The sequence below is a fragment of the Oppia nitens genome, unplaced genomic scaffold (assembly GCF_028296485.1).
Source record: "Oppia nitens isolate AA-2021 unplaced genomic scaffold, nextdenovo-longstitch-racon4-pilon3 scaffold4_pilon_pilon_pilon, whole genome shotgun sequence".
Lineage (NCBI taxonomy): Eukaryota > Metazoa > Arthropoda > Arachnida > Sarcoptiformes > Oppiidae > Oppia > Oppia nitens.
This window is the reverse complement of record NW_026533232.1, coordinates 4154698-4174877: the sequence shown is the minus strand read 5'-3', so window position 1 is coordinate 4174877 and position 20180 is coordinate 4154698. Positions and strand designations below refer to the sequence as shown.

Below are 20180 nucleotides of genomic sequence, written 5' to 3'. Positions count from 1 at the left end.
TGTTAGCACTGAGTGTCTCACAGATGGCTATAGTTATGACTCGAGACAAGTGTTGACAATATTTTGCAAATCATTGTCTCATTTGAACTGATTTTTAACAAATCATTCAATTTTTTAGTCAATTGATTACATTTTGTGTTGAACTCAGACTAAGGTTTTGCTAAAGACATCAAAATGTCTGACTATTTGGGAAAAGATATGCGAAAAATGAAAGAAAATAATGAAGAAAAAAAAGAGAAAGAAATTAAAAGTAAATGATTTGAATGACTGATTCACCAATTGGTGACTAATTTTGTTGATTTGTTTGACAGCTCTCGATGAGGGAGATATTGCTTTGCTGAAGACATACGTGAGTTAATATCAATGATTACATTAGCATTCAATTTGATTGTACTTTAAATAGGGTTCCGGACAATACAGTCGATCCATAAAGAAAGTCGAGGAAGAGATTCAATCGATTCTCAAGAGAGTCAATGAGTTGACCGGAATTAAGGAGTCGGACACAGGTTTGGCACCACCGGCTCTCTGGGATTTGGCCGCCGATAAGCAGACGCTACAGAATGAACAACCATTACAAGTGGCCCGATGTACCAAAATTATCACTCAAGATAATGAAGACGCAAAATATATTATTAATGTCAAACAATTTGCAAAGTTTGTCGTCGATTTGGCTGACACTGTGGCCCCGACTGACATTGAGGAAGGCATGAGAGTCGGTGTCGATCGCAACAAATATCAGATTCACATCCCTTTGCCGCCTAAAATAGATCCGACAGTGACTATGATGCAGGTCGAGGATAAACCTGATGTCACCTATAGTGATGTCGGCGGTTGTAAAGAACAGATCGAAAAATTACGAGAAGTTGTTGAAACACCACTTCTTCATGTAATTTGAATTTTGATTGAAATTTATTTAATACATTAATAAATATTTATTGTTCAATAGCCCGAAAGATTTGTCAAATTGGGAATAGAGCCACCAAAAGGTGTTTTATTGTTTGGACCGCCCGGTACTGGAAAGACATTGTGCGCGCGTGCGGTCGCCAATAGAACCGACGCTTGTTTTATTCGCGTCATTGGATCGGAATTGGTTCAGAAATATGTCGGAGAGGTATTTGTTTGGATACTTGAAATATAAAATTTATGACATTGTTGTGTATGCACACTGAAAGGGCGCCCGAATGGTCAGAGAATTGTTTGAATTGGCCAGAAATAAAAAGGCATGTCTTATATTTTTTGATGAAATTGATGCTATTGGTGGCGCCCGCTTTGATGACGGAGCCGGTGGTGATAATGAAGTACAGCGAACAATGCTTGAGCTCATCAATCAATTGGACGGTTTTGATCCCCGCGGAAACATTAAAGTATTGATGGCTACTAATAGACCGGATATATTAGATCCGGCTCTTATGAGACCCGGAAGGCTTGACCGTAAAGTCGAGTTTGGATTACCTGATCTCGATGTAAGTGATAATAAGTGATATTTTAATTGTTGTTTAACTATTAAATAATTGTAGGGAAGGGCTCATATCTTCAAAATACACGCCCGATCTATGAGTGTTGAGAGAGATATCCGATTTGAGCTGTTGGCCCGCTTATGTCCTAATAGTACTGGTGCTGAAATTAGGAGTGTTTGCACTGAAGCTGGGATGTTTGCTATCCGTGCGCGCAGGAAAGTGGCCACTGAAAAGGATTTCCTCGAAGCCATCAATAAAGTCATTAAATCTTATGCAAAATTCAGTTCAACCCCGCGTTATATGACTTATAACTAATTTTATTCGCAATTTTATATTTATTTACGTAACAAATATTTACAAAATCTTAACATTCTATGAATAAAATGTTTTAAAAATAAATAATATACGAAAAATCAAGAATTATTTGTATGAATTCTCTTAATCTTAATCTTATGATTATTAGATGTTTTTGCGAAAGAACTGGCATTTATTCTGAGAGACTGGTCTTTCCCTATAAGGTATATATTATTAACCAATTGGGAAATTCCTAAACTCTTAAAACATAACTGTTTTGAAGACAACTGTCTTGACTTGGCGTTAACGGCCATATAATAAGCGAAACAATAGCCAGTCATAAAGGCATCGTAACCGGCGCTATGAACGCCTTGTCGCGAGTGATTCATATTGACGATCATCTCTACCGGTGATGAGTTGTGTTCATCGTTTGAGTCTTCATAAAGTTGTTCTTCATTTTTCTTTTTTAATTTTCTTATCATTTTCTTAATCCTTTTACTGGTATTCTTCTTATCTAAAATATGGTCGATATTATGACTGTTTTTGCATAAATCTTTTAATTTACACCATCCGTGGTTCTGTTAATAATATAAAGTTAATTCAATTGTATTACAATATACAGTACAATGCAATACTAACGGCATAATCGAGACAAATATCGATTGCGATATTAGGTTCAGAAGCTATTTTTGTGGACAAATCCTGATACTCGATGTCCAATAAATTATGTGAATATGAAGTAAATGTTATATCAATATATGTTTGTCCATTCATTGATCGCTCGATATTATACCTCTGTCTAAGTGTAATGTAATAAATATTTTATTTGTTTGATTAAGTGTTATATAATAATATATATAAATAATGTTATATGAAGTATAAATACTTTTCATAAAACAAATACTCCAAATAAGATCTGTTAAGTCTTTCGTGAAAATCTGCGATATATTTGGTGTCAAAAATACCGGACGGAAACAACTCAACCAAATCTGCTATAAAAGTCTGCAAATCGTTTGGTAAATCACTGTAAAAGTTTTGGTATAAAAATACCAAATCTATAAAACCGTTGTGTAAAACAATTGGCAATTTATGTCTAATTATTTCTGTTATTAATTTTCTTATCGATGGTGTCGTCGAATCTTCATATTCTGTCTGTAATTAAATAATATTATATATAATTTTTGTAAAACTTAGTAAAGTTTTTGCTAAACAATTATTATTAAATAACTGATAAAATAATTACTTAATTTAAAAATTAGACTATTGGTTATAAACTATAATCAAAATTATAATTATATTAAATATTTTAGTAGTTAATATAATACATTAAAAAATATATGGATAAATTAAACAAAAATTTTTAATCAATTGTTGATAATCCTAAGAGTTACTGAATTTTAATCTAAAAGTATTAATACATGTGATAATAAAAAGCTAAAACTAATAGATTGTTATTATAGACGACACAAAATTAGTGCTCTTTTTATTAGATTTATTACTAGTTTTTGTCTTAATTGAGGAAATGGTCTTAAAATAACTCATTATTATTAACTGAAAGCGTGTGTCCACTAAACAAACAATTGCTAAAACAGTCTATTCATTGAAATATCAAATAATGCATTTACTCTTCAATAATAAATTAAAACATTTCTAGAAGTTTGAGTAAATCTTATAAATAATAGATCAGATAATGCATTTCAAGAAGTTTGTCTTAAAAGATAATAACATTTCAGTTGATTTACTAATCAGTTGTCTAAAACGTGACTCTTATGATTACAGTATAATATTTCAAACATTTGGCCATTTTATTTAAATCCAAATTTTCACTTCATTTAATAACTATAGAAATAAATTATTGCATCTTTTTATTAGATTTATCACTAACTATAATACTTTTACTCTATAGCCGCCACTTTCACAACTTTTTTGTAAATACTAGAAAAACATATATTATTTATTGTAATAATAAGTACTGAGAAATTAAATTAAATTAATATTTAACTAGTCTTAGATGTAAACTACAGAAAATATATGAAAATTGTGCAGAAAATAAATTAACACTTATTTTAAATTCAATTTTGATTTTTAAAAATTCTTACAAACTTACAATACATTGTTTAAAACTGTTAGATTCTAACACATAAGTAATATAATAGTTTTAAAATTTATAATATAGTTAGCAAAAAAAAATTGTTATTAAATTAATAATAAAAATTTCGGTTATTATTAATGATTGGAATTAATGATTGGAATTAATGATTACACTAACTTAATGACTATAATACTATTTATATATAAGTATTTGATTTAAATATCATGTGTTAATTGCAATAATAATTTTATAAATATTTCAACAATGAGTGGCACACGGTTTGGCTCACTTTAATATAACAGTATTTACAAAACAAATACTTTAAAGATAATTATATCAGTGATTGTGAGAAAATTAAGTGTTCACCTCAGGTGTTATATATATATATATTATTACTAGATATCATGTTTCTTAATTACTATCATATCATACAGTTTAGCGGCTATAATAAAACACATAACTGTCACACTTTATTTTATACGATATTTATAAAAAAATAAATACCTAATTTTTTTAATACATTTATAGTGAAAACAAATTTATAAAATAACGGTTATTCAATAAATCAACCGTTTATGTAAACTATTAAATATTTATTGCTTTAGTCTTTAATAGATTTAAAATATATGATATATAATAAAATTGATAATTTAATGTAAACCTATAACATATAAGCAATTATTAACTGATTTGATGACTCACATCATTTCCCCGATGATATGGTAGTCCATGTAAACATTGACCATTAAAATCAAATCCATGTGATGCCAGAAATCGCATCGTTTCCGGTTCACAGATATATTCTTCATCACAAAGACATAACAAATTAAACACTTTTGCAGTTATTTTCCACTGTTTATCACCAGTTTTGACATCACTTTCACTACAATCAGAGTCTTGGTCTTCAAATTTGACAAATAGTTGGCTATCAAGAGCTTCAAACCTGTTTACGTCTTGAATGTCATCAGTCACTGAACTGTTGTTAGCTTTTGTTTGACAATTGGTTTGTTTCTTAGTTTTTGTTTTATTTTTAACACATTTATTGCTAATATCACCGGAATTTTTGTCAGTAAACGTAAAGAAAGCAAAACCAATGGACAGAACAGATCGTGTTTTAGCCGTACAAACAACTGCTTTATATCTTTCATCTATTTGTCTGTTAAATCAATTCAATTAATTAAACAATTGATTAATCAATTGATCCATTACTTAGCATTGAGTTTATCTCTGGCACCCAAACCACTCAATTCCTGATCAAAATAATAATATCATAAATAAATAGAAAGTCAGTTAAGAGATAAACAATTATCACATACGAGATCCAGTGCCACATAATTGCAACTATTGATGGCTGTTATCATATGTGGCCACCAATTGTCCAAATTGTTTGCATTGATGTCAACACACGGAACACGTGTTAGTGGACTCATGTCGTTCACCCCAATTGTGTCACACATTCATCACAAATACAACAAACATAACAATCATTACAAACATTACATTCGGAACGTGCGCTTAATGTGTCAACCAATCAGATGAATGCATCAAAGCTTATAACCAATAGAATCACATTTAGAGTCCATTTAAATGTCGAGTTTTGCGGCCATTACTCACATTAGAGACACAACAATACTGTTCTCAATTAGTATACAATTTGTATTATAGACTCTATTATACAATACATTCAATACATTACTGTTTACATTACAATCAATGACTCACTGATTGTGTAATTAAATAGTATTGCATTTGATTTAATTGTTGCCAACATTTGGCTAACAATTGATGAATAATTGCATTCAAAAATCAACTTAAAATTGACATCAAATTATATTTATTGTTTTTAATCATTTATTTGACTTTTTAGTGTATAATTTATATGATATGATATTATTGTTGATTAAAAATGAATAAAAATTATGAGAAACGACTTTTACGGACATTAAACCCATTGAATCAACAAATTGTTAACACATTTGATAACAACGTTTCAAACATAACACCAATTAATTCGGTATTTTAATTGAAATCCATATATTTTGTTGATATTTATTGTCTTAATATGATTTGATGCCAAACAGCCGTCAAGAAATGCATTTGACTCAGTGGTCAATAGCACCGAGAGGTACAGCGATCGGTACACTCCGATACGGGAATCACCCAATTGGGACATTAGGTTCACTTTGATTCAGGTATTGCTTATGTCTTATTAGGAACCGTTGAATACATAATTATAAATTGTATTATAAATGATAGGATGGATCCAAATCAGTGTCGGCAAAGAAAACGGCCAAAGAATCAATATCTGAGAGCAATAAGGATGGCATAGCATACCAGTGCCTCTTAAAGAATGAATTACTTGGCGCTGGTATTGAAGACATGAAAGAACATACAGAAGAAAGAAAAATATTTTTACCACTCGAAAGCAAAAATCTATTTCGTGTAAGTGTTTAACTATTGACAAAATTTTATGATATTATTAATAATTATTAATTTATATCATATCTGATAGTATCGGGTGAGAGAAAGTGAAAGTTTGAATGAGCCGACCAGTCCTTATTCATTGTCACCCGTGAGCAGCAAAAGTCAAAAGTTGTTGCGTTCGCCACGAAAAACGGCCCGAAAAATATCAAAAATTCCTTTCAAAGTACTCGACGCACCCGAACTTCAGGACGATTTTTATCTCAATTTAGTCGACTGGTCTTCAACTAACATATTGAGTGTTGGTTTAGGCACTTGTGTTTATCTCTGGAGTGCCTGTACTTCTCAAGTCACACGTCTTTGCGATCTCGCATCTGATGGCGATTCTGTTACATCTGTCTCTTGGGCTGAAAGGGTTTGTTGAGTTTGTTTGATATGTTATCTGTTTTTAACGAATCATATTTTAGGGTCATTTAGTTGCGGTCGGAACTCATCGCGGGTTTGTTCAGGTCTGGGACGTAACGGCTAATAAACGTCTGACTACTCTTGAAGGACATACAGCACGTGTTGGGGCATTGGCCTGGAATGGAGACACACGTAATCTTTAGTTATTTGATATGTCGTTAAGATATCGTATGAATAAATATTTTTCATTGAACTTCAGTGTCATCTGGCAGTCGTGATCGTCATATTTTACAACGTGATGTCCGCACTGTTCCACATCAAAGTGAGAGACGTCTTGCTGGACACCGACAAGAGGTTTGTGGCTTAAAGTGGTCACCTGATAACCAACATTTAGCATCGGGAGGAAATGACAACCGTTTGTTTGTGTGGAATACAAGTAGTTTAACACCTGTTCAAACGTATACAGAACACTTAGCTGCTGTTAAGGCAATAGCCTGGTCACCCCATCATCATGGTTTACTTGCCAGTGGTGGCGGTACTGCCGACCGCTGTATTCGCTTCTGGAACACACTTACTGGTCAACCGATGCAATGTGTAGACACCGGTTCTCAGGTGTGTAACCTTTCGTGGTCTAAACACGCATCAGAGTTGGTCAGCACTCATGGATATTCACAAAATCAAATACTTGTTTGGAAATATCCATCACTAGTACAGGTGGCCAAACTTACCGGTCATTCATATAGAGTCTTATATTTGGTTCGTATAATAATTATACTTTTATTTGATTATCTTTTATTATTATTTATTTTGAATCTACAGGCCATGTCTCCCGATGGCGAGTCTATAGTGACCGGTGCTGGCGATGAAACGCTTAGGTTTTGGAATGTGTTCAGCAAAACGCGGTCACAAAAAGAGGCCAAATCTGCTTTAAATTTATTTTCAAGTATCCGATAATATAGATTATGATATAGTGTTTTATATAAAACTTAGACATTTATATTAAAATAATAAATTTATTAGAAAATTATGTAAAATTTCATTTATATAACATTTCATAACAAATCATAACTTAAATAATTTAAAATATAACAAAACATTTCACTCATATTCTATATATCTGTTAAATAATATCTTAACTTTTATTTTCCTTTTTGTTATAAATATATAAAATATAATATCATTTGATTATATAATGAATAATATTATAAATTTATATTTGACTTACAGTAATATTTTTATCACATATTGTGTCAACTATTGTCAAAAATTAGTTTTTTTCAATATATATATACAAAAATCTTTACAAAATAATGCAAATAACTAATTGAATCAATAAATGAATGTTTTGAAAGCACTTGAATTTATATGTTTAGAGTACTAACACATAGTTAATATTGTTAAGCAACTGATGAAATGATAGAAATTATAGTTTTATCATTCATTCATCTATTAATTATAAGTTTTTATTAAAAGCATTTACTCATTGAATTTAAAACTTATTTAATTGATGTGTAAGTACTGTATGATTGAATGTTTTGCTAGACATGAGTGTCATCTATGAGTTGATGATAGTATTGCCGCCATTTGAGTCATTCAATGCTTGCATTTGAACAGTAAATGTGAGACAAACACATGCTTTACATTGATTTCTATTGATTCAAGAGATTAATGCAATTGAAGTGTATTTTAGAGTTACTTTCATAACAATTGTTAATCAATTGTCAAACAATTTATTGGATTTGTTTCAACATTTAATGTTTACTTTTATAGTATAGTTAAGGTAAGTGTTGACCAAATTATCGGTAAATGTATTTATATTAGGTTTCATAAAATGATTGCTTTGAAACAACCATTAATCTGTCAATTAATTGTTTGTCTTTATATTTAGTTTTAGATAATACTAAACAATTATAAAGATATGAATCAAGAGAAGCTTAAGAAGTTGCAGGACCAGGTGAGGATTGGTGGTAAGGTATGTATCAATTAATTGCTTATTAATTACCAAATACTGATCATCGATGGTATTTGTTATGTTAGGGAACGGCAAGAAGGAAGAAGAAGGTTGTCCACAGAACTGCCACAACTGATGACAAAAAACTTCAGAATTCACTCAAGAAGTTGACAGTTAATCCAATTCCAGGCATTGAAGAAGTAATGCATTGTTTTATTTACAAAACCACGTGTTATGTGCCCATGAATTTGAATGATAATGTTTATGTAATGGTTGTCTTTAGGTGAATATGATCAAAGATGACGGCACTGTTATACACTTCAATAATCCCAAAGTTCAGGCCTCGTTGGCGGCCAACACTTTTGCCATCACCGGTCAGGCGGAGAGCAAACGTATCGCAGATATGGTTCCCGGAATACTGAGTCAGTTGAGGGCCGAAAACTTTTCACATTTGAAACAATTAGCAAATGTCCAAAATGTCGGCAATGATTTGGCTAATACTCCCATCGAAGAGGATGACGATGAAGTGCCAGATCTGGTCGAGAATTTTGATGAGGCGGCCAAAGTGGACGCTAATTGATTGGCCACTTAAAGCGCTTATTATTGATTAACTGATTTTTATTTAAACTTTTTATGAGAGCAAATGATAAATGAATGGATCACTTATTCAATCGATAGTTTATTATTAGTAGGTATATATCAATAACATTGTTTTATAAATGATTTAATTTTATTAATTAACCATTCAATTAATGCAAATGTAATTTTACAATCAATAAAAAAAGTCAATTACTTTCATTGTTTAGTAATCTAAAATTCAAAATGTTTGAAATGAATTTGTAATAAAAATATTTCGATATTGTTTTTCTTTGAATTTATCAATTGATAAGATATTCAGATGTATTGTTTGTTTGCAATTAACTTCTTAAACGCTTCTTCATTAACTTCTTCAAAGTCGACCATTTCATGCCTTAATTCCAATATTTGTTGATTAATTAATTCAACGATTTCTCTAATTCTAAATAAATATTGTATTTTATAAACAATAGTCAGATAACAGATAATATAAATGTATTGTTTGACAAACTTTTGTTTGATGTCCACAATCAGATCCCTTTTATCTAATGAATTGGTATTATCGATGACTTCTTGTTTGGCAATTTGTAACTTAGCGCTCAACTCGAGCTTTGTTTTCTCTAAATCTTGTAATTTGGTCACAATATCAGCAATTTTAAAGACACCTTTAAATCGCAACTGTTTTTCAATTGCTATAATTGAATTGGATATTCGCTTAAATTCTTGAGTTATATTATTAACTAATTGTCGGAATTTCGAAAAATTATAATTAGGCGCTGAATCCAAATATATATTATGACCCCTTTATTCAATTCAATTTAAATTAAATTATAATAAATACTGAAATTATTTTGAATATTTTGAAAAATCATATATAATTAATATTCTATAAATTTATTAATGAAATATTTTATTTTATACATGATTTTGCAAATAGAGAGGAAATGACAAATTATAAATAATTATAATAAAAAATTATAGAAAATTAGGAATGTATTTAAACTATTTTGGTGATACCTTTACCGGTATCCGGAATACATTATATATACCGGTAAAGGTATCACCAAAATGGTTTAAATACAGTACTTACTCTTCAAACAGTTTATAGATATCAACTCTTTCTTCATGTAATAAATAAATCTTTTGGATGAGTCCGACCACTGAATCCAAGTCGACGGCCTTACCAATGAAATCAAATATATTAAAAATTATATAAATTATATTTAATGTTTACAAACCATTAATATTAACTTATTTTTAAATAATGAAATGTTTTTAAGTAGTTATTTCTCAAAATAAGTTTTTTAGAATAAGTCACTAAACGATAGTGTTTTTCAACTTTATATATAAAGTAATTAGTAATGCAAAGGATAGGACAGTCGTGTATAGACTGGTATTATACAGTATTTTTGTACATCAAAGACATTATGCAATGACAAGCCATGGCAACTGAGACTTTGAAACTAATCAAAGGACAAAACTAAACCAATAAGAAGTGGCAATCCTTGAAAAACCTGATCACAGATCAACTAATCAAATACTTTTGAAAAGTTTTTGAGTCAAACATCATTTGGAGTCGATTTTCAAGATTTATTTAGTAAACTATTTATATTTATCATTAAATATAAGCATCAATTTCTAGAGATTTCATCACAAGATTCATAAATTCACTATCAAAATGATACGATTAATCCCTTTATTAATTTCTACAAATACTGTATCATAAAATGATACAAATATCATAAAATAAAATACAGTAAATATCATGATTTACTCTTTCAAATGTTTCAAAATTAATGTATTTTTTGTTTGAATTTTTTTTTAATAATTCAACAATTTTAAATATAATAATATTTACAACTAAGTAATTATGTATTAGAATTAACTCAATTATCTAATTTTCCACTTAAATTGTATATCCATTTTGTCTTAATAATTGTATTATTGTGTATTGTGATAACTAATTTAATAGTAGATAGAGTATAAATATTGTATATTAAATTATCAATTAATAACTACAGTATAATTAAAAATATTAATAATGAAAATGTAAAAAAAAATAAAGTATTTTAAAAATATAGTTTATGTATAGAAATATCACAGAAAACATCATATTATAAATCAAACTTTGATTACTAACAAAATTTGTGGCATAAGTTTTGCCTATTTTTGTATAAATTGCGAATTATTGCAATAATTTGTGCGTAATTGAAGGCGAAGTCAAAAATCGGCTAAATTTTATAAATTGTATAAATAATTAGTTATATCTATTTTATTTTTGATTTCTAATTAAAGTATGTTATATTTATAAAAATAATCACAATTTTATCAAAACTAACTTTTTAAATATGAACTGTTAAAACTTTGTTTCCCATAATAATACACTATATAAATACCTGTAATTATATCATTTATATACAAATGTCAATCTGTTTTCCTAATATTTCCTGAATATATTGTATTATATCAAACTCTGTTACTAAAGCAAACCCCAAACCCAGAAATACTAACTTTAACTATATTTAACATATCTAGCAAACAAACATACAGTATATTTTAAATAAGTAGCAATTTATTTTAATTAAATAATTTAAATAAAATTTTGAATTTGTAGTTGAAGTATAAATTAATGTAAATTAAAAAATTACCGTAGATTATGACATAAAGGTTACTGGTCTATAAGGACAAAGTGTATCTATAATGTCAAGTTATAATCCATAGCAATTGGTTGCTTTCGATGGTTAATAAATTTAGTGCTACTAGTTTTTTAATTCAATGCTATTTTAGGACCACTTATAATATAAAGTGTATCTATCGATTGTGGTAATGATATGCCACTACTTTTACTGTATATAATCTAAGTAATAATCTATTTTATATTAACTGTGTATTCATTTTATTATATGATAGACAATCTAGACATTGATTGATATAATAAATTTTAAAAACTAAGATTGCCGTTTGTTTTATTATTTTTATCATTACTTATTTTTCAATATTTAACAAATATTTCCGGTACATATATTTATTTTATAATAAACATAAATAGTATTATAGGGTTTAGCCGATGTATAAAATTAGTTTATAGGCAAATACCGATACTTTTTTTAACAAACAATTTTAAATAATAGTATCAATAATTATTGGTATATTATAGGTAATATAATTTATAATTTTAAACTATCTTACTATTTTAACTAAATTTATACCGATATTTTATTAAACGGTATAAATTTAAGTTATATCTATTATAGTATTTAAAAATTTAATAAAAAAATATTTTTGCATTTTGTATTAATTTAATATTTATTTTAAATATCAAATAAACAGTATTCAAAGCAAATAGTCTTATATTATATAAAATATATAAAATATTAAGAAATCACAAGTAATCACATTTCTAATAGTAAATCAACACATTTGACAACTTTTTCTTCCTTTATATTACTTTTAATCTTTTTAAGTAAATCCAATAGTTCTTCATTTTTAAAAAGATTGTTAATATTCGAGTCATTGAAAGCTAGAGTTCCCAAAGAAACCAGAAGTCGATATACAGCCTCGGGTTCAATGATTTCATTCAAATGGTTGATAACAGTTGTAAAGCATTGAAATTTTTGCTCTGAATTCTGTTCATTTGTCTTATTAAAAGTTATGGCAAAGTTAAGAAAAATTGTGGACAAAGCTGTCATTGCATTCTTATTAGTTGACAATGGCTTTGATAACGCTTTAAAAATGATAGAACCGTTAGCTAAAGCTAAATGTTGACCAACTGGATGAGCAAACAAATTACAAATGGCCCGATAAGCGACCAATTGATTTGGTGTAGAGTTTGCATCCGTACCACAAACAAGAAGTGTATCGATGAGTCGCATCGAATCTTTTGAAGCGCAAAGATCTTCATTGATTTGTGGCAACAGAAGACTTGCGCGAATCAGATCGAGTGCAGGAAATATATACAACTTAGGCCACGAAAGTAAATGTCGAATTAGTCTCAATTGTTTCGGTTCGACTTCAAATGATAAGTCAGATAATCTTAAAAGTATTTGAATGTCATCCGACTCGAGACGCAATTCGGGTGATAATAAATCACTAAATTCTTTCAACTTTTTAGCGATTCCCTCGACATTAATCGATTCAAATAATATATGTTTCTCTTGTGGAAAAAGTCCTTTTGCTGGAAAATCATTATTTACCGAAATATCCATCGGTTGAACTACTGAACCATTTTGTTGTGTTGAATAACTTGAGCCTCCAGTTAGAGGATCACAATTTTGTCCACTAATTGTCGCTGGAGTTGAAGTGTTTTTGATTATAAAATTTGCGATTTCATCCAAAAAGAGTTGACTTAAATTATGTTTATCTATAAAATCCTGGGCGACTGCGTATGGATTTTGATTCTTATTGTACGGCAATTTCAAGCGTGGCTTTCCTTCTTCGATATCAATAGAAAATACATAATCGTATTCCTAATAAAAATTTATAAACATTAGGTAAATATTATAAATTTATTTAATATTGCATAGATTAGCATAAAATAGGATAATTAGTTTAATAATCAATAAACTTACAACTCCTTCATAAAGTTCTTTATTAGTATCGGCGGCACCGACAACGTCACCAATTTTAATCCACTGTTGTTTAGTGGCGTCCCAATTATGAACTGTCACTTTATCACCATCTTTGACGAGTTTGGTTTGTCCGTCTTTAGTTCCCGGCATAAGCAATGTGTCAGCAGTGGGTAATTCACTTACTTTGATGTCTCCGATATCACTGACATGTAGTGTTGATTTTGCCAATTCTTCTTCTAATAGTTTAAGTTCTTCAGGTTTTGCCTTTAGTTTATCATCTCTTGTAAAAATGTATATCTTTCCGGTCGACGAACCGATTGCTAAATCATTGTTTGAGAGTCGAGTTATTGACCAAAGAGTTGTTGCCGGCAATGGTATGGTTTGTTTGTCTTTAGAGTCATTATTATTCCATATTCTGACAGTTCTGTCTTCACTACAAGAGGCAAACTCGTGGCCACCGGTAATGTTGGCGATCGAGTAAATGTAGTTTTCGTGTCCATAAAATTCTCGGACTATCTCTCCTTTTATATTCCAAAGACGAATAGATGCGTCATTAGAACATGAGATGAACTCAGTGTCTGATATAACAGATAAGCCACGAATACAATCCGTGTGACCACTCATTGTGATAATACATTCAACATTAGGTACTAATTTCCATAACTTGATTGTCTTATCTGCCGAACCGGTCAACACATGTTCCCCAATGACAGCTGTACTCCAAACGGCTGCCTCGTGACCAACGAGTACTGCTTCACATTTTTTCTCTTTCCAGACTCGACACGTCTGATCCCAAGAACCGCTCACTACAAGTGCTCTTTCATTGTTGACACTTAAAGCACAAACTATTAAAAGATATTAAGAAATAATATTATAATTGATTTAACCTTAATTTTACACTTTTTGTTACCCAAATAGGGATCAGTTTATGATTATTATTTTCATTTACAGACAATAAGTTTTAAGTAATAAAAACATATTTATTGCACAAATTTTATATTTGTTTAAAACTAATTATTTTGTAATACCTGTTCCCGAGTGGTCTTGAAGTTTGTAAATGGGTTCAGAGTTTTCCAAAGAATAACAATAAATGTTTGAATCATTACTTCCAACAAAAATAAAGGTTTCGTTGTTAGTATTGAGACAACAGATACTAGAGATATAGTTTTCTGGTCCGAGAAGATTCTGGACTTCATTGAAACCATTGATATTACTGTCAAATATAAGAGTTAGTGGTTAGTAGTCATCAAAATAAAGATAACAAACACTCACTCAATGGGTAAATAGGCTTTACATGTCTTATCTCGAGATCCGGTGACAAAACCACCGTTCGGTAGTGCGGACACACATCGGATGTCAGATGAATGACATTGAATACTAGTTCTTAGACAATATGTCTTCAAGTGGTCGGTGTCTGTCATCGATGATATGTTTCGGTTAACAAAACAATTACTATATATTCATATGATATTCAAATCCAATGCTATTATTATTATTACTATTATTACTATTACTATAATTATATAATAATAACAATACTGTAGAGTGAGTGAGCAGTTATTGCATTCATATATATATTAACATCAATTATGTGATTAATGTTTCCAACCATTCAATCAATGTTTATATTAAAACTTATCGTTAACTTTGTTGACAATAACGACAATATTGTAGACGTAATTGATTTGAATAAATGATGAATATTTGACTGGAATTCAAGTCATGCGTAATGTTTTCATAGAATGTATTAATCGTTGAAATGTTTGATATTTAATATATAACTCAAATCAATGTATTTTTCAAACAATTTAATTGAATTTCAAATCATTTGATTCATGTATTGATGTATTGATGTCATGGATAGCCTAACATTAGCACAGGTATGCAAACTAACTGTTTAGACATTATGTGTTTTGATTTAAATTAATTGATTTGTTTATTATACAGATATCAGTAAATCATTTGGAGATCTATGAAGATCTTTACAGACAAGTTAGTCATTGATTTGTTTTGATTTAATTATATGACAATTGATTGATTGAATTGTATTTAAATGTTGATCTATAGGTGGATCCCAAGTCCACAAACTATATCAATGCCATCGAAGCCGCAAATTTCCTCAAGAAGTCCGGATTAAGTCAAGCAACACTCGGAAAGGTTACCTATGATTGACATTATTTGATGATTGAATTAACAGTATTACTATATTAATGATTAGTAATTAAGTTATTGTTTAAGTTTTTACATTAGTTTATCATTATTTTACATTTTATCGAACTTTTAAATGTTTTTATTTTATTAATTATGATATTAGAAAATATATGATATATTGAATTGAATGTAAAATATTGTACATTCAATGTATGATATGATATATCGTACAATCAATCTATCGATTTGTTGATTATTAATATGAGTTAAGAGTGGGTTAAGTGGTGTTTATATGTCACCAAACATTTAACTATTTTAATAATTTTAATTTATTTCAGTATTAGTTTAGCGTAATTTAGTAATATATTTAACGTTTATATATAATTTGTTTATATTAAACGAATAGTGTGTATTTTTTTAAATGCAAATTATGTAAAAAAGCTGAATATTAACAAATTTATGAATTATTAAATTAAAAAAAACTTAATAGAGGTTAATAATGATTGCATAAAATATTATTATTGTAATAATTAAATTTTGTTATGGATTATTAATAATTATATATACCTGCATATATTTATCTTAATTTGTTTATATTATTCACATAATATATTTGTATTAACCGATTTTAAAATTTTATTAAATTAATGAAAAATATTTATTTAGATTTGGGACTTAAGTGATCCAAACTGTAAGGGATATCTCGATAAGAAGTCATTGTTTGTGGCGTTAAAGTTAATAGCTTTAGTACAAAACGGCAGACAGCCATCCATTACGGATCTGACTCTCAACATATTACCCCCTAAAATGGTACAATTATTTTAAATAAATGACATTATAGTAAATATTTGTCATTACAATGAACAGGGTGATTCTATTGATTGGTCAGTAAACACTAATGATCGCCAAAAGTATACCGATTTGTTTAATAGTCATAAACCAATTGATGGCAAATTGCCCGGTAGTGTTGTGAAACCTATTATGATAGCTTCAAAACTACCGGTTGATATATTAACAAAAATTTGGGATTTGAGTGACACTGATGAAGATGGTCTGCTCGATATTAGCGAATTCATTATCGTATGTTATATTTTTAAATATTGAAATTATTAATTTATAATATTATTAATTACGGTAATTAGTTTTTTATATAATTTTAACTATAATTTTACAATTAATTAGGCAATGCATTTGGTAGCCAAAGCAACAGCAAAAATACCGATGCCTTCAGTACTGCCCATAGAGTTATTAAGTTTAAAACGACCAGAAAATCGACCGGAAATGTGGTCGGCTTTTGACAGCACATCTCAATTGCTTTCAAATCGTGTCACTTCTCCAGTCAATGTAATTTGCGTTTACTTTATTAGTATATCTTTTTTTTTATATAATTTGTATTTTTTTTTGTAAACCAGACAAACAAATCGGGTTTAAACACATGGGTTGTGAACGCAACAGACAAAGCAAAATATGATGAATTGTTTCAAACTTTGGATACAGACTTAGATGGATATGTAGGCGGAGGTGATGTGAAGGGAACTCTAGTTCAAAGTGGTCTTCCAACTAATATTTTAGCACATATTTGGTAATTCAATATAAAATTACTGTATTATTAAATTGTTATTACAATTATTATAATTAATCAGGAATTTGTGTGACCTCAAGGAGAACGGGAAGTTAAACTCAGAACAGTTTGCTTTAGCCATGCATTTCATTAAACAAAAGCAAATTGGTTTAGAGTTACCACAAGTCTTGAGTCCCGAAATGATTCCACCAACTCTTCGACCAAAGCCTATAGGAATTGATAATATTAATGCCTTAGTATGTATTGTCATAATTATAGACCTAATTATCTTATTTACAAATTTATTTTAAACTCCAAAAAAGGACTCAAAAAGTCAATCATTAAACACTAATGGAAAATCAAATATACCTTCTCTTCAATCAACCGGTAATAAAGAATTGGATGATTTGGCTGAAGAACTTAAAGATCTGCAAATGTAAAGTTTATTTAGTTTTTTTTAATGAATATTTGTAACGATTTATAATGTTATTAAAGTGAAAAACTAAAGCTCGAAACAGAGCTTAACTCAGACGAAGCGGCCATTAAATTGAAGGAAAGCGAAGTTAAGAATCTTCAGAATGAAATCGAAACTTTGCATCAAATGCTTAAACAATTGGATTCACAGAAATGTGAGGCAAGAAAACGTTTGGATGATTTGGGATCACAGGTTTGTATTGTAACTCTAATATAGTCTTTAATTGAATGTATTATATAATACTTTGATTTAATATTTTATTTTTGCATGAATTCTTATAAAACAATTTCGAAAAAAATAAGTCAAAACTTTTAGAAAAGAATTTGCATGAATTAAATAACATAAATATGGATGAAAAACTTAAGGTGACTTTACTCTAAAACTTATATTTTATTTAATATTAAGCGCACAATGAAACCAACACTTTGAAAACAACAATTGTATAGATTATTGAATTTATTTAATTTGTAACACATAGACAGTCATATTATTTTTTTAATGTTTTGTTTTTGAAAGTGTTGGTTTCATTGTGCGCTTAATGTAATATACTGTAATTATTTCATATTTTAATTTAAATACAATATACTGATTGGTATTTACAAAATAATTAATTTATAAATTGTATAATAAAAGGTTGAAAATTTAAGCCAACAATTAAATGAACAAAAAGTCAAAGTTGAGACACAAGAAAAAGAATTAACTTTTAAACGTAAAGAACTCGAAGATCTCAAATCAGAAGAACTCAAATTGGAGTCACATTTAGAGTCATTTCGAAAAGAGTCTCAATTGGCGGCCAAAACTGCCGGCGATACACAACTTGAGATCAGCCAAATTCGGACCAAAATTGTTGAATTAGAAGAATATGAAAGAAGAGTCAATGATTCCATTAATGACATGGATTCTGCTCTTTCATCACAAGATATTATTAAAATATCTAATCTATTGCCGCGTACTTTAACGCCTCCTCTTATTGAATCCGAATCACAAAATTACAATCAAAACGGTTTCAATGCATTTCAAAATGAATCTGATATTAAAGGAAATATCTCTGAGTTTTCAAATGATCCGTTTGCTGGTGAGGATCCATTTAAAGGTAGCCATCAATTACTTATTTAATAATTATAATATTTATTTAAATTACGGTAATTATATATTTATTGATATCTTTGGCAATAATTGAAAATTAAGCAGAAGATCCATTCAAAAGTGATAATCGAAGTGACGATCCTTTTACTTCAAGTGGTTTTGCAAATTTTGGACCACAGGAGGCGTCCAAAGAGGTATTTGATCCATTTGGAACAGGATCTTTTACTGGAACGCCTAATAAAGTATTTTTAAATTTATAATTTAAGTTTGTGTTAAATGTTTAAATTTTATTATTTTTATAATAGTCTGATCCATTTGGTTCCGATCCATTTGCATCGCAAGTAAATACAAATGTAAGATCTGAAAGTCCAACACCAGAACTTCCACCTAAAAAGAGCAAAGCGCCGCCTCCACGACCGGCACCGCCTAAGAATATCAGTAAAACGCCATTACGTTCAGCACCGGCACCTCCGGGTCAAAGCTCTGATAGCACTATTAAAAGTGATCCCTTTAGCTCAAGTCAACAATATTTTGATCCTTTCAACGATAATAACAACAAACAAACTGATGCTTTTGGGTCGTCAACTAATTTTGCAAATTTTGCCAATTTTGATAAGGTATGAGCCGTATTGAAATATAGTCATAATGCAAATTTCTAACTTATTTAATCATCTATAGTATTAAAGCACCAAATTATATAATATATTAATTATTATTTTTAACATCTTAAACTTATTATTGTAAATTAGTTTAAAATATATTAAGAAAAATAATATTTCAGTATATATTTGCCAATGACTTAATTTGTTAATTTTAAACTACTATTTTATAGCATTTTTAGGAATTCAATAATTATTGAAAATATTGTTTTTGAGTTAACGACAAGTTATGGTGAGATTTGTTTCATCGCTAACGTTAGTGATATCGATATTTATTTTATTATTAAACAAATGGATAATACTATTAAACCGAATCCAAACTTTATTTATATAATTATAGATAAAGAAATTTTTTATTTGTTGTTTTTGTGTTATTATTTTTAAATGAAATTAAGATATTCATTATTAGAAATTAAAACATTTTGACAAATTTTAATTTTAACTGTATTTTTATAATGTTTTGAGTTGATAAATAGGAAGAAAT

At 28.9% G+C, this 20180-nt stretch overlaps 7 protein-coding genes across 7 annotated transcripts; 4 read left to right on the top strand and 3 right to left on the bottom strand.

Annotated features, from left to right (window-relative positions):
• LOC128960434 (26S proteasome regulatory subunit 7) lies at positions 1–1823 on the top strand. Its single transcript, XM_054306508.1, has 6 exons — positions 1–250; positions 312–349; positions 404–886; positions 947–1111; positions 1173–1463; positions 1518–1823. Exons 1-6 carry the CDS (start codon positions 175–177, stop codon positions 1770–1772), a joined length of 1308 nt encoding a protein of 435 aa, XP_054162483.1. The 5' UTR covers positions 1–174; the 3' UTR covers positions 1773–1823.
• A 47-nt stretch (positions 1824–1870) lies between these two features.
• On the bottom strand, positions 1871–5375 carry LOC128960247 (target of EGR1 protein 1-like). Its single transcript, XM_054306319.1, has 7 exons — positions 5160–5375; positions 5053–5093; positions 4787–4999; positions 4546–4726; positions 2638–2903; positions 2391–2550; positions 1871–2329 (listed from the first exon to the last, which is right to left on the bottom strand). Exons 1-7 carry the CDS (start codon positions 5298–5300, stop codon positions 1871–1873), a joined length of 1461 nt encoding a protein of 486 aa, XP_054162294.1. The 5' UTR covers positions 5301–5375.
• A 71-nt stretch (positions 5376–5446) lies between these two features.
• LOC128960523 (fizzy-related protein homolog) lies at positions 5447–7655 on the top strand. Its single transcript, XM_054306625.1, has 7 exons — positions 5447–5857; positions 5925–6035; positions 6100–6285; positions 6356–6679; positions 6732–6861; positions 6929–7425; positions 7489–7655. The coding sequence occupies exons 1-7, from the start codon at positions 5750–5752 to the stop codon at positions 7621–7623; spliced, it is 1491 nt and encodes a 496-aa protein (XP_054162600.1). The 5' UTR covers positions 5447–5749; the 3' UTR covers positions 7624–7655.
• A 597-nt stretch (positions 7656–8252) lies between these two features.
• Positions 8253–9391, top strand: LOC128960617 (transcription factor BTF3 homolog 4-like). The gene is made up of 4 exons (XM_054306739.1): positions 8253–8449; positions 8558–8641; positions 8707–8820; positions 8904–9391. Exons 2-4 carry the CDS (start codon positions 8588–8590, stop codon positions 9198–9200), a joined length of 465 nt encoding a protein of 154 aa, XP_054162714.1. The 5' UTR covers positions 8253–8449; positions 8558–8587; the 3' UTR covers positions 9201–9391.
• A 123-nt stretch (positions 9392–9514) lies between these two features.
• LOC128960246 (required for excision 1-B domain-containing protein-like) lies at positions 9515–10464 on the bottom strand. The gene is made up of 4 exons (XM_054306318.1): positions 10435–10464; positions 10287–10375; positions 9708–9998; positions 9515–9638 (listed from the first exon to the last, which is right to left on the bottom strand). The coding sequence occupies exons 1-4, from the start codon at positions 10435–10437 to the stop codon at positions 9515–9517; spliced, it is 507 nt and encodes a 168-aa protein (XP_054162293.1). The 5' UTR covers positions 10438–10464.
• A 2083-nt stretch (positions 10465–12547) lies between these two features.
• On the bottom strand, positions 12548–15261 carry LOC128959492 (phospholipase A-2-activating protein-like). The gene is made up of 4 exons (XM_054305452.1): positions 15037–15261; positions 14793–14977; positions 13765–14609; positions 12548–13662 (listed from the first exon to the last, which is right to left on the bottom strand). The coding sequence occupies exons 1-4, from the start codon at positions 15183–15185 to the stop codon at positions 12589–12591; spliced, it is 2253 nt and encodes a 750-aa protein (XP_054161427.1). The 5' UTR covers positions 15186–15261; the 3' UTR covers positions 12548–12588.
• Positions 15262–15492: 231 nt separating this feature from the next.
• Positions 15493–20039, top strand: LOC128959417 (epidermal growth factor receptor substrate 15-like 1). The gene is made up of 15 exons (XM_054305361.1): positions 15493–15644; positions 15712–15756; positions 15832–15921; positions 16582–16725; positions 16783–16995; positions 17098–17259; positions 17328–17497; positions 17559–17733; positions 17800–17912; positions 17972–18143; positions 18254–18316; positions 18585–19044; positions 19140–19279; positions 19343–19654; positions 19870–20039. The coding sequence occupies exons 1-15, from the start codon at positions 15621–15623 to the stop codon at positions 19876–19878; spliced, it is 2292 nt and encodes a 763-aa protein (XP_054161336.1). The 5' UTR covers positions 15493–15620; the 3' UTR covers positions 19879–20039.
• The last annotated feature ends 141 nt before the right edge of the window (positions 20040–20180 follow it).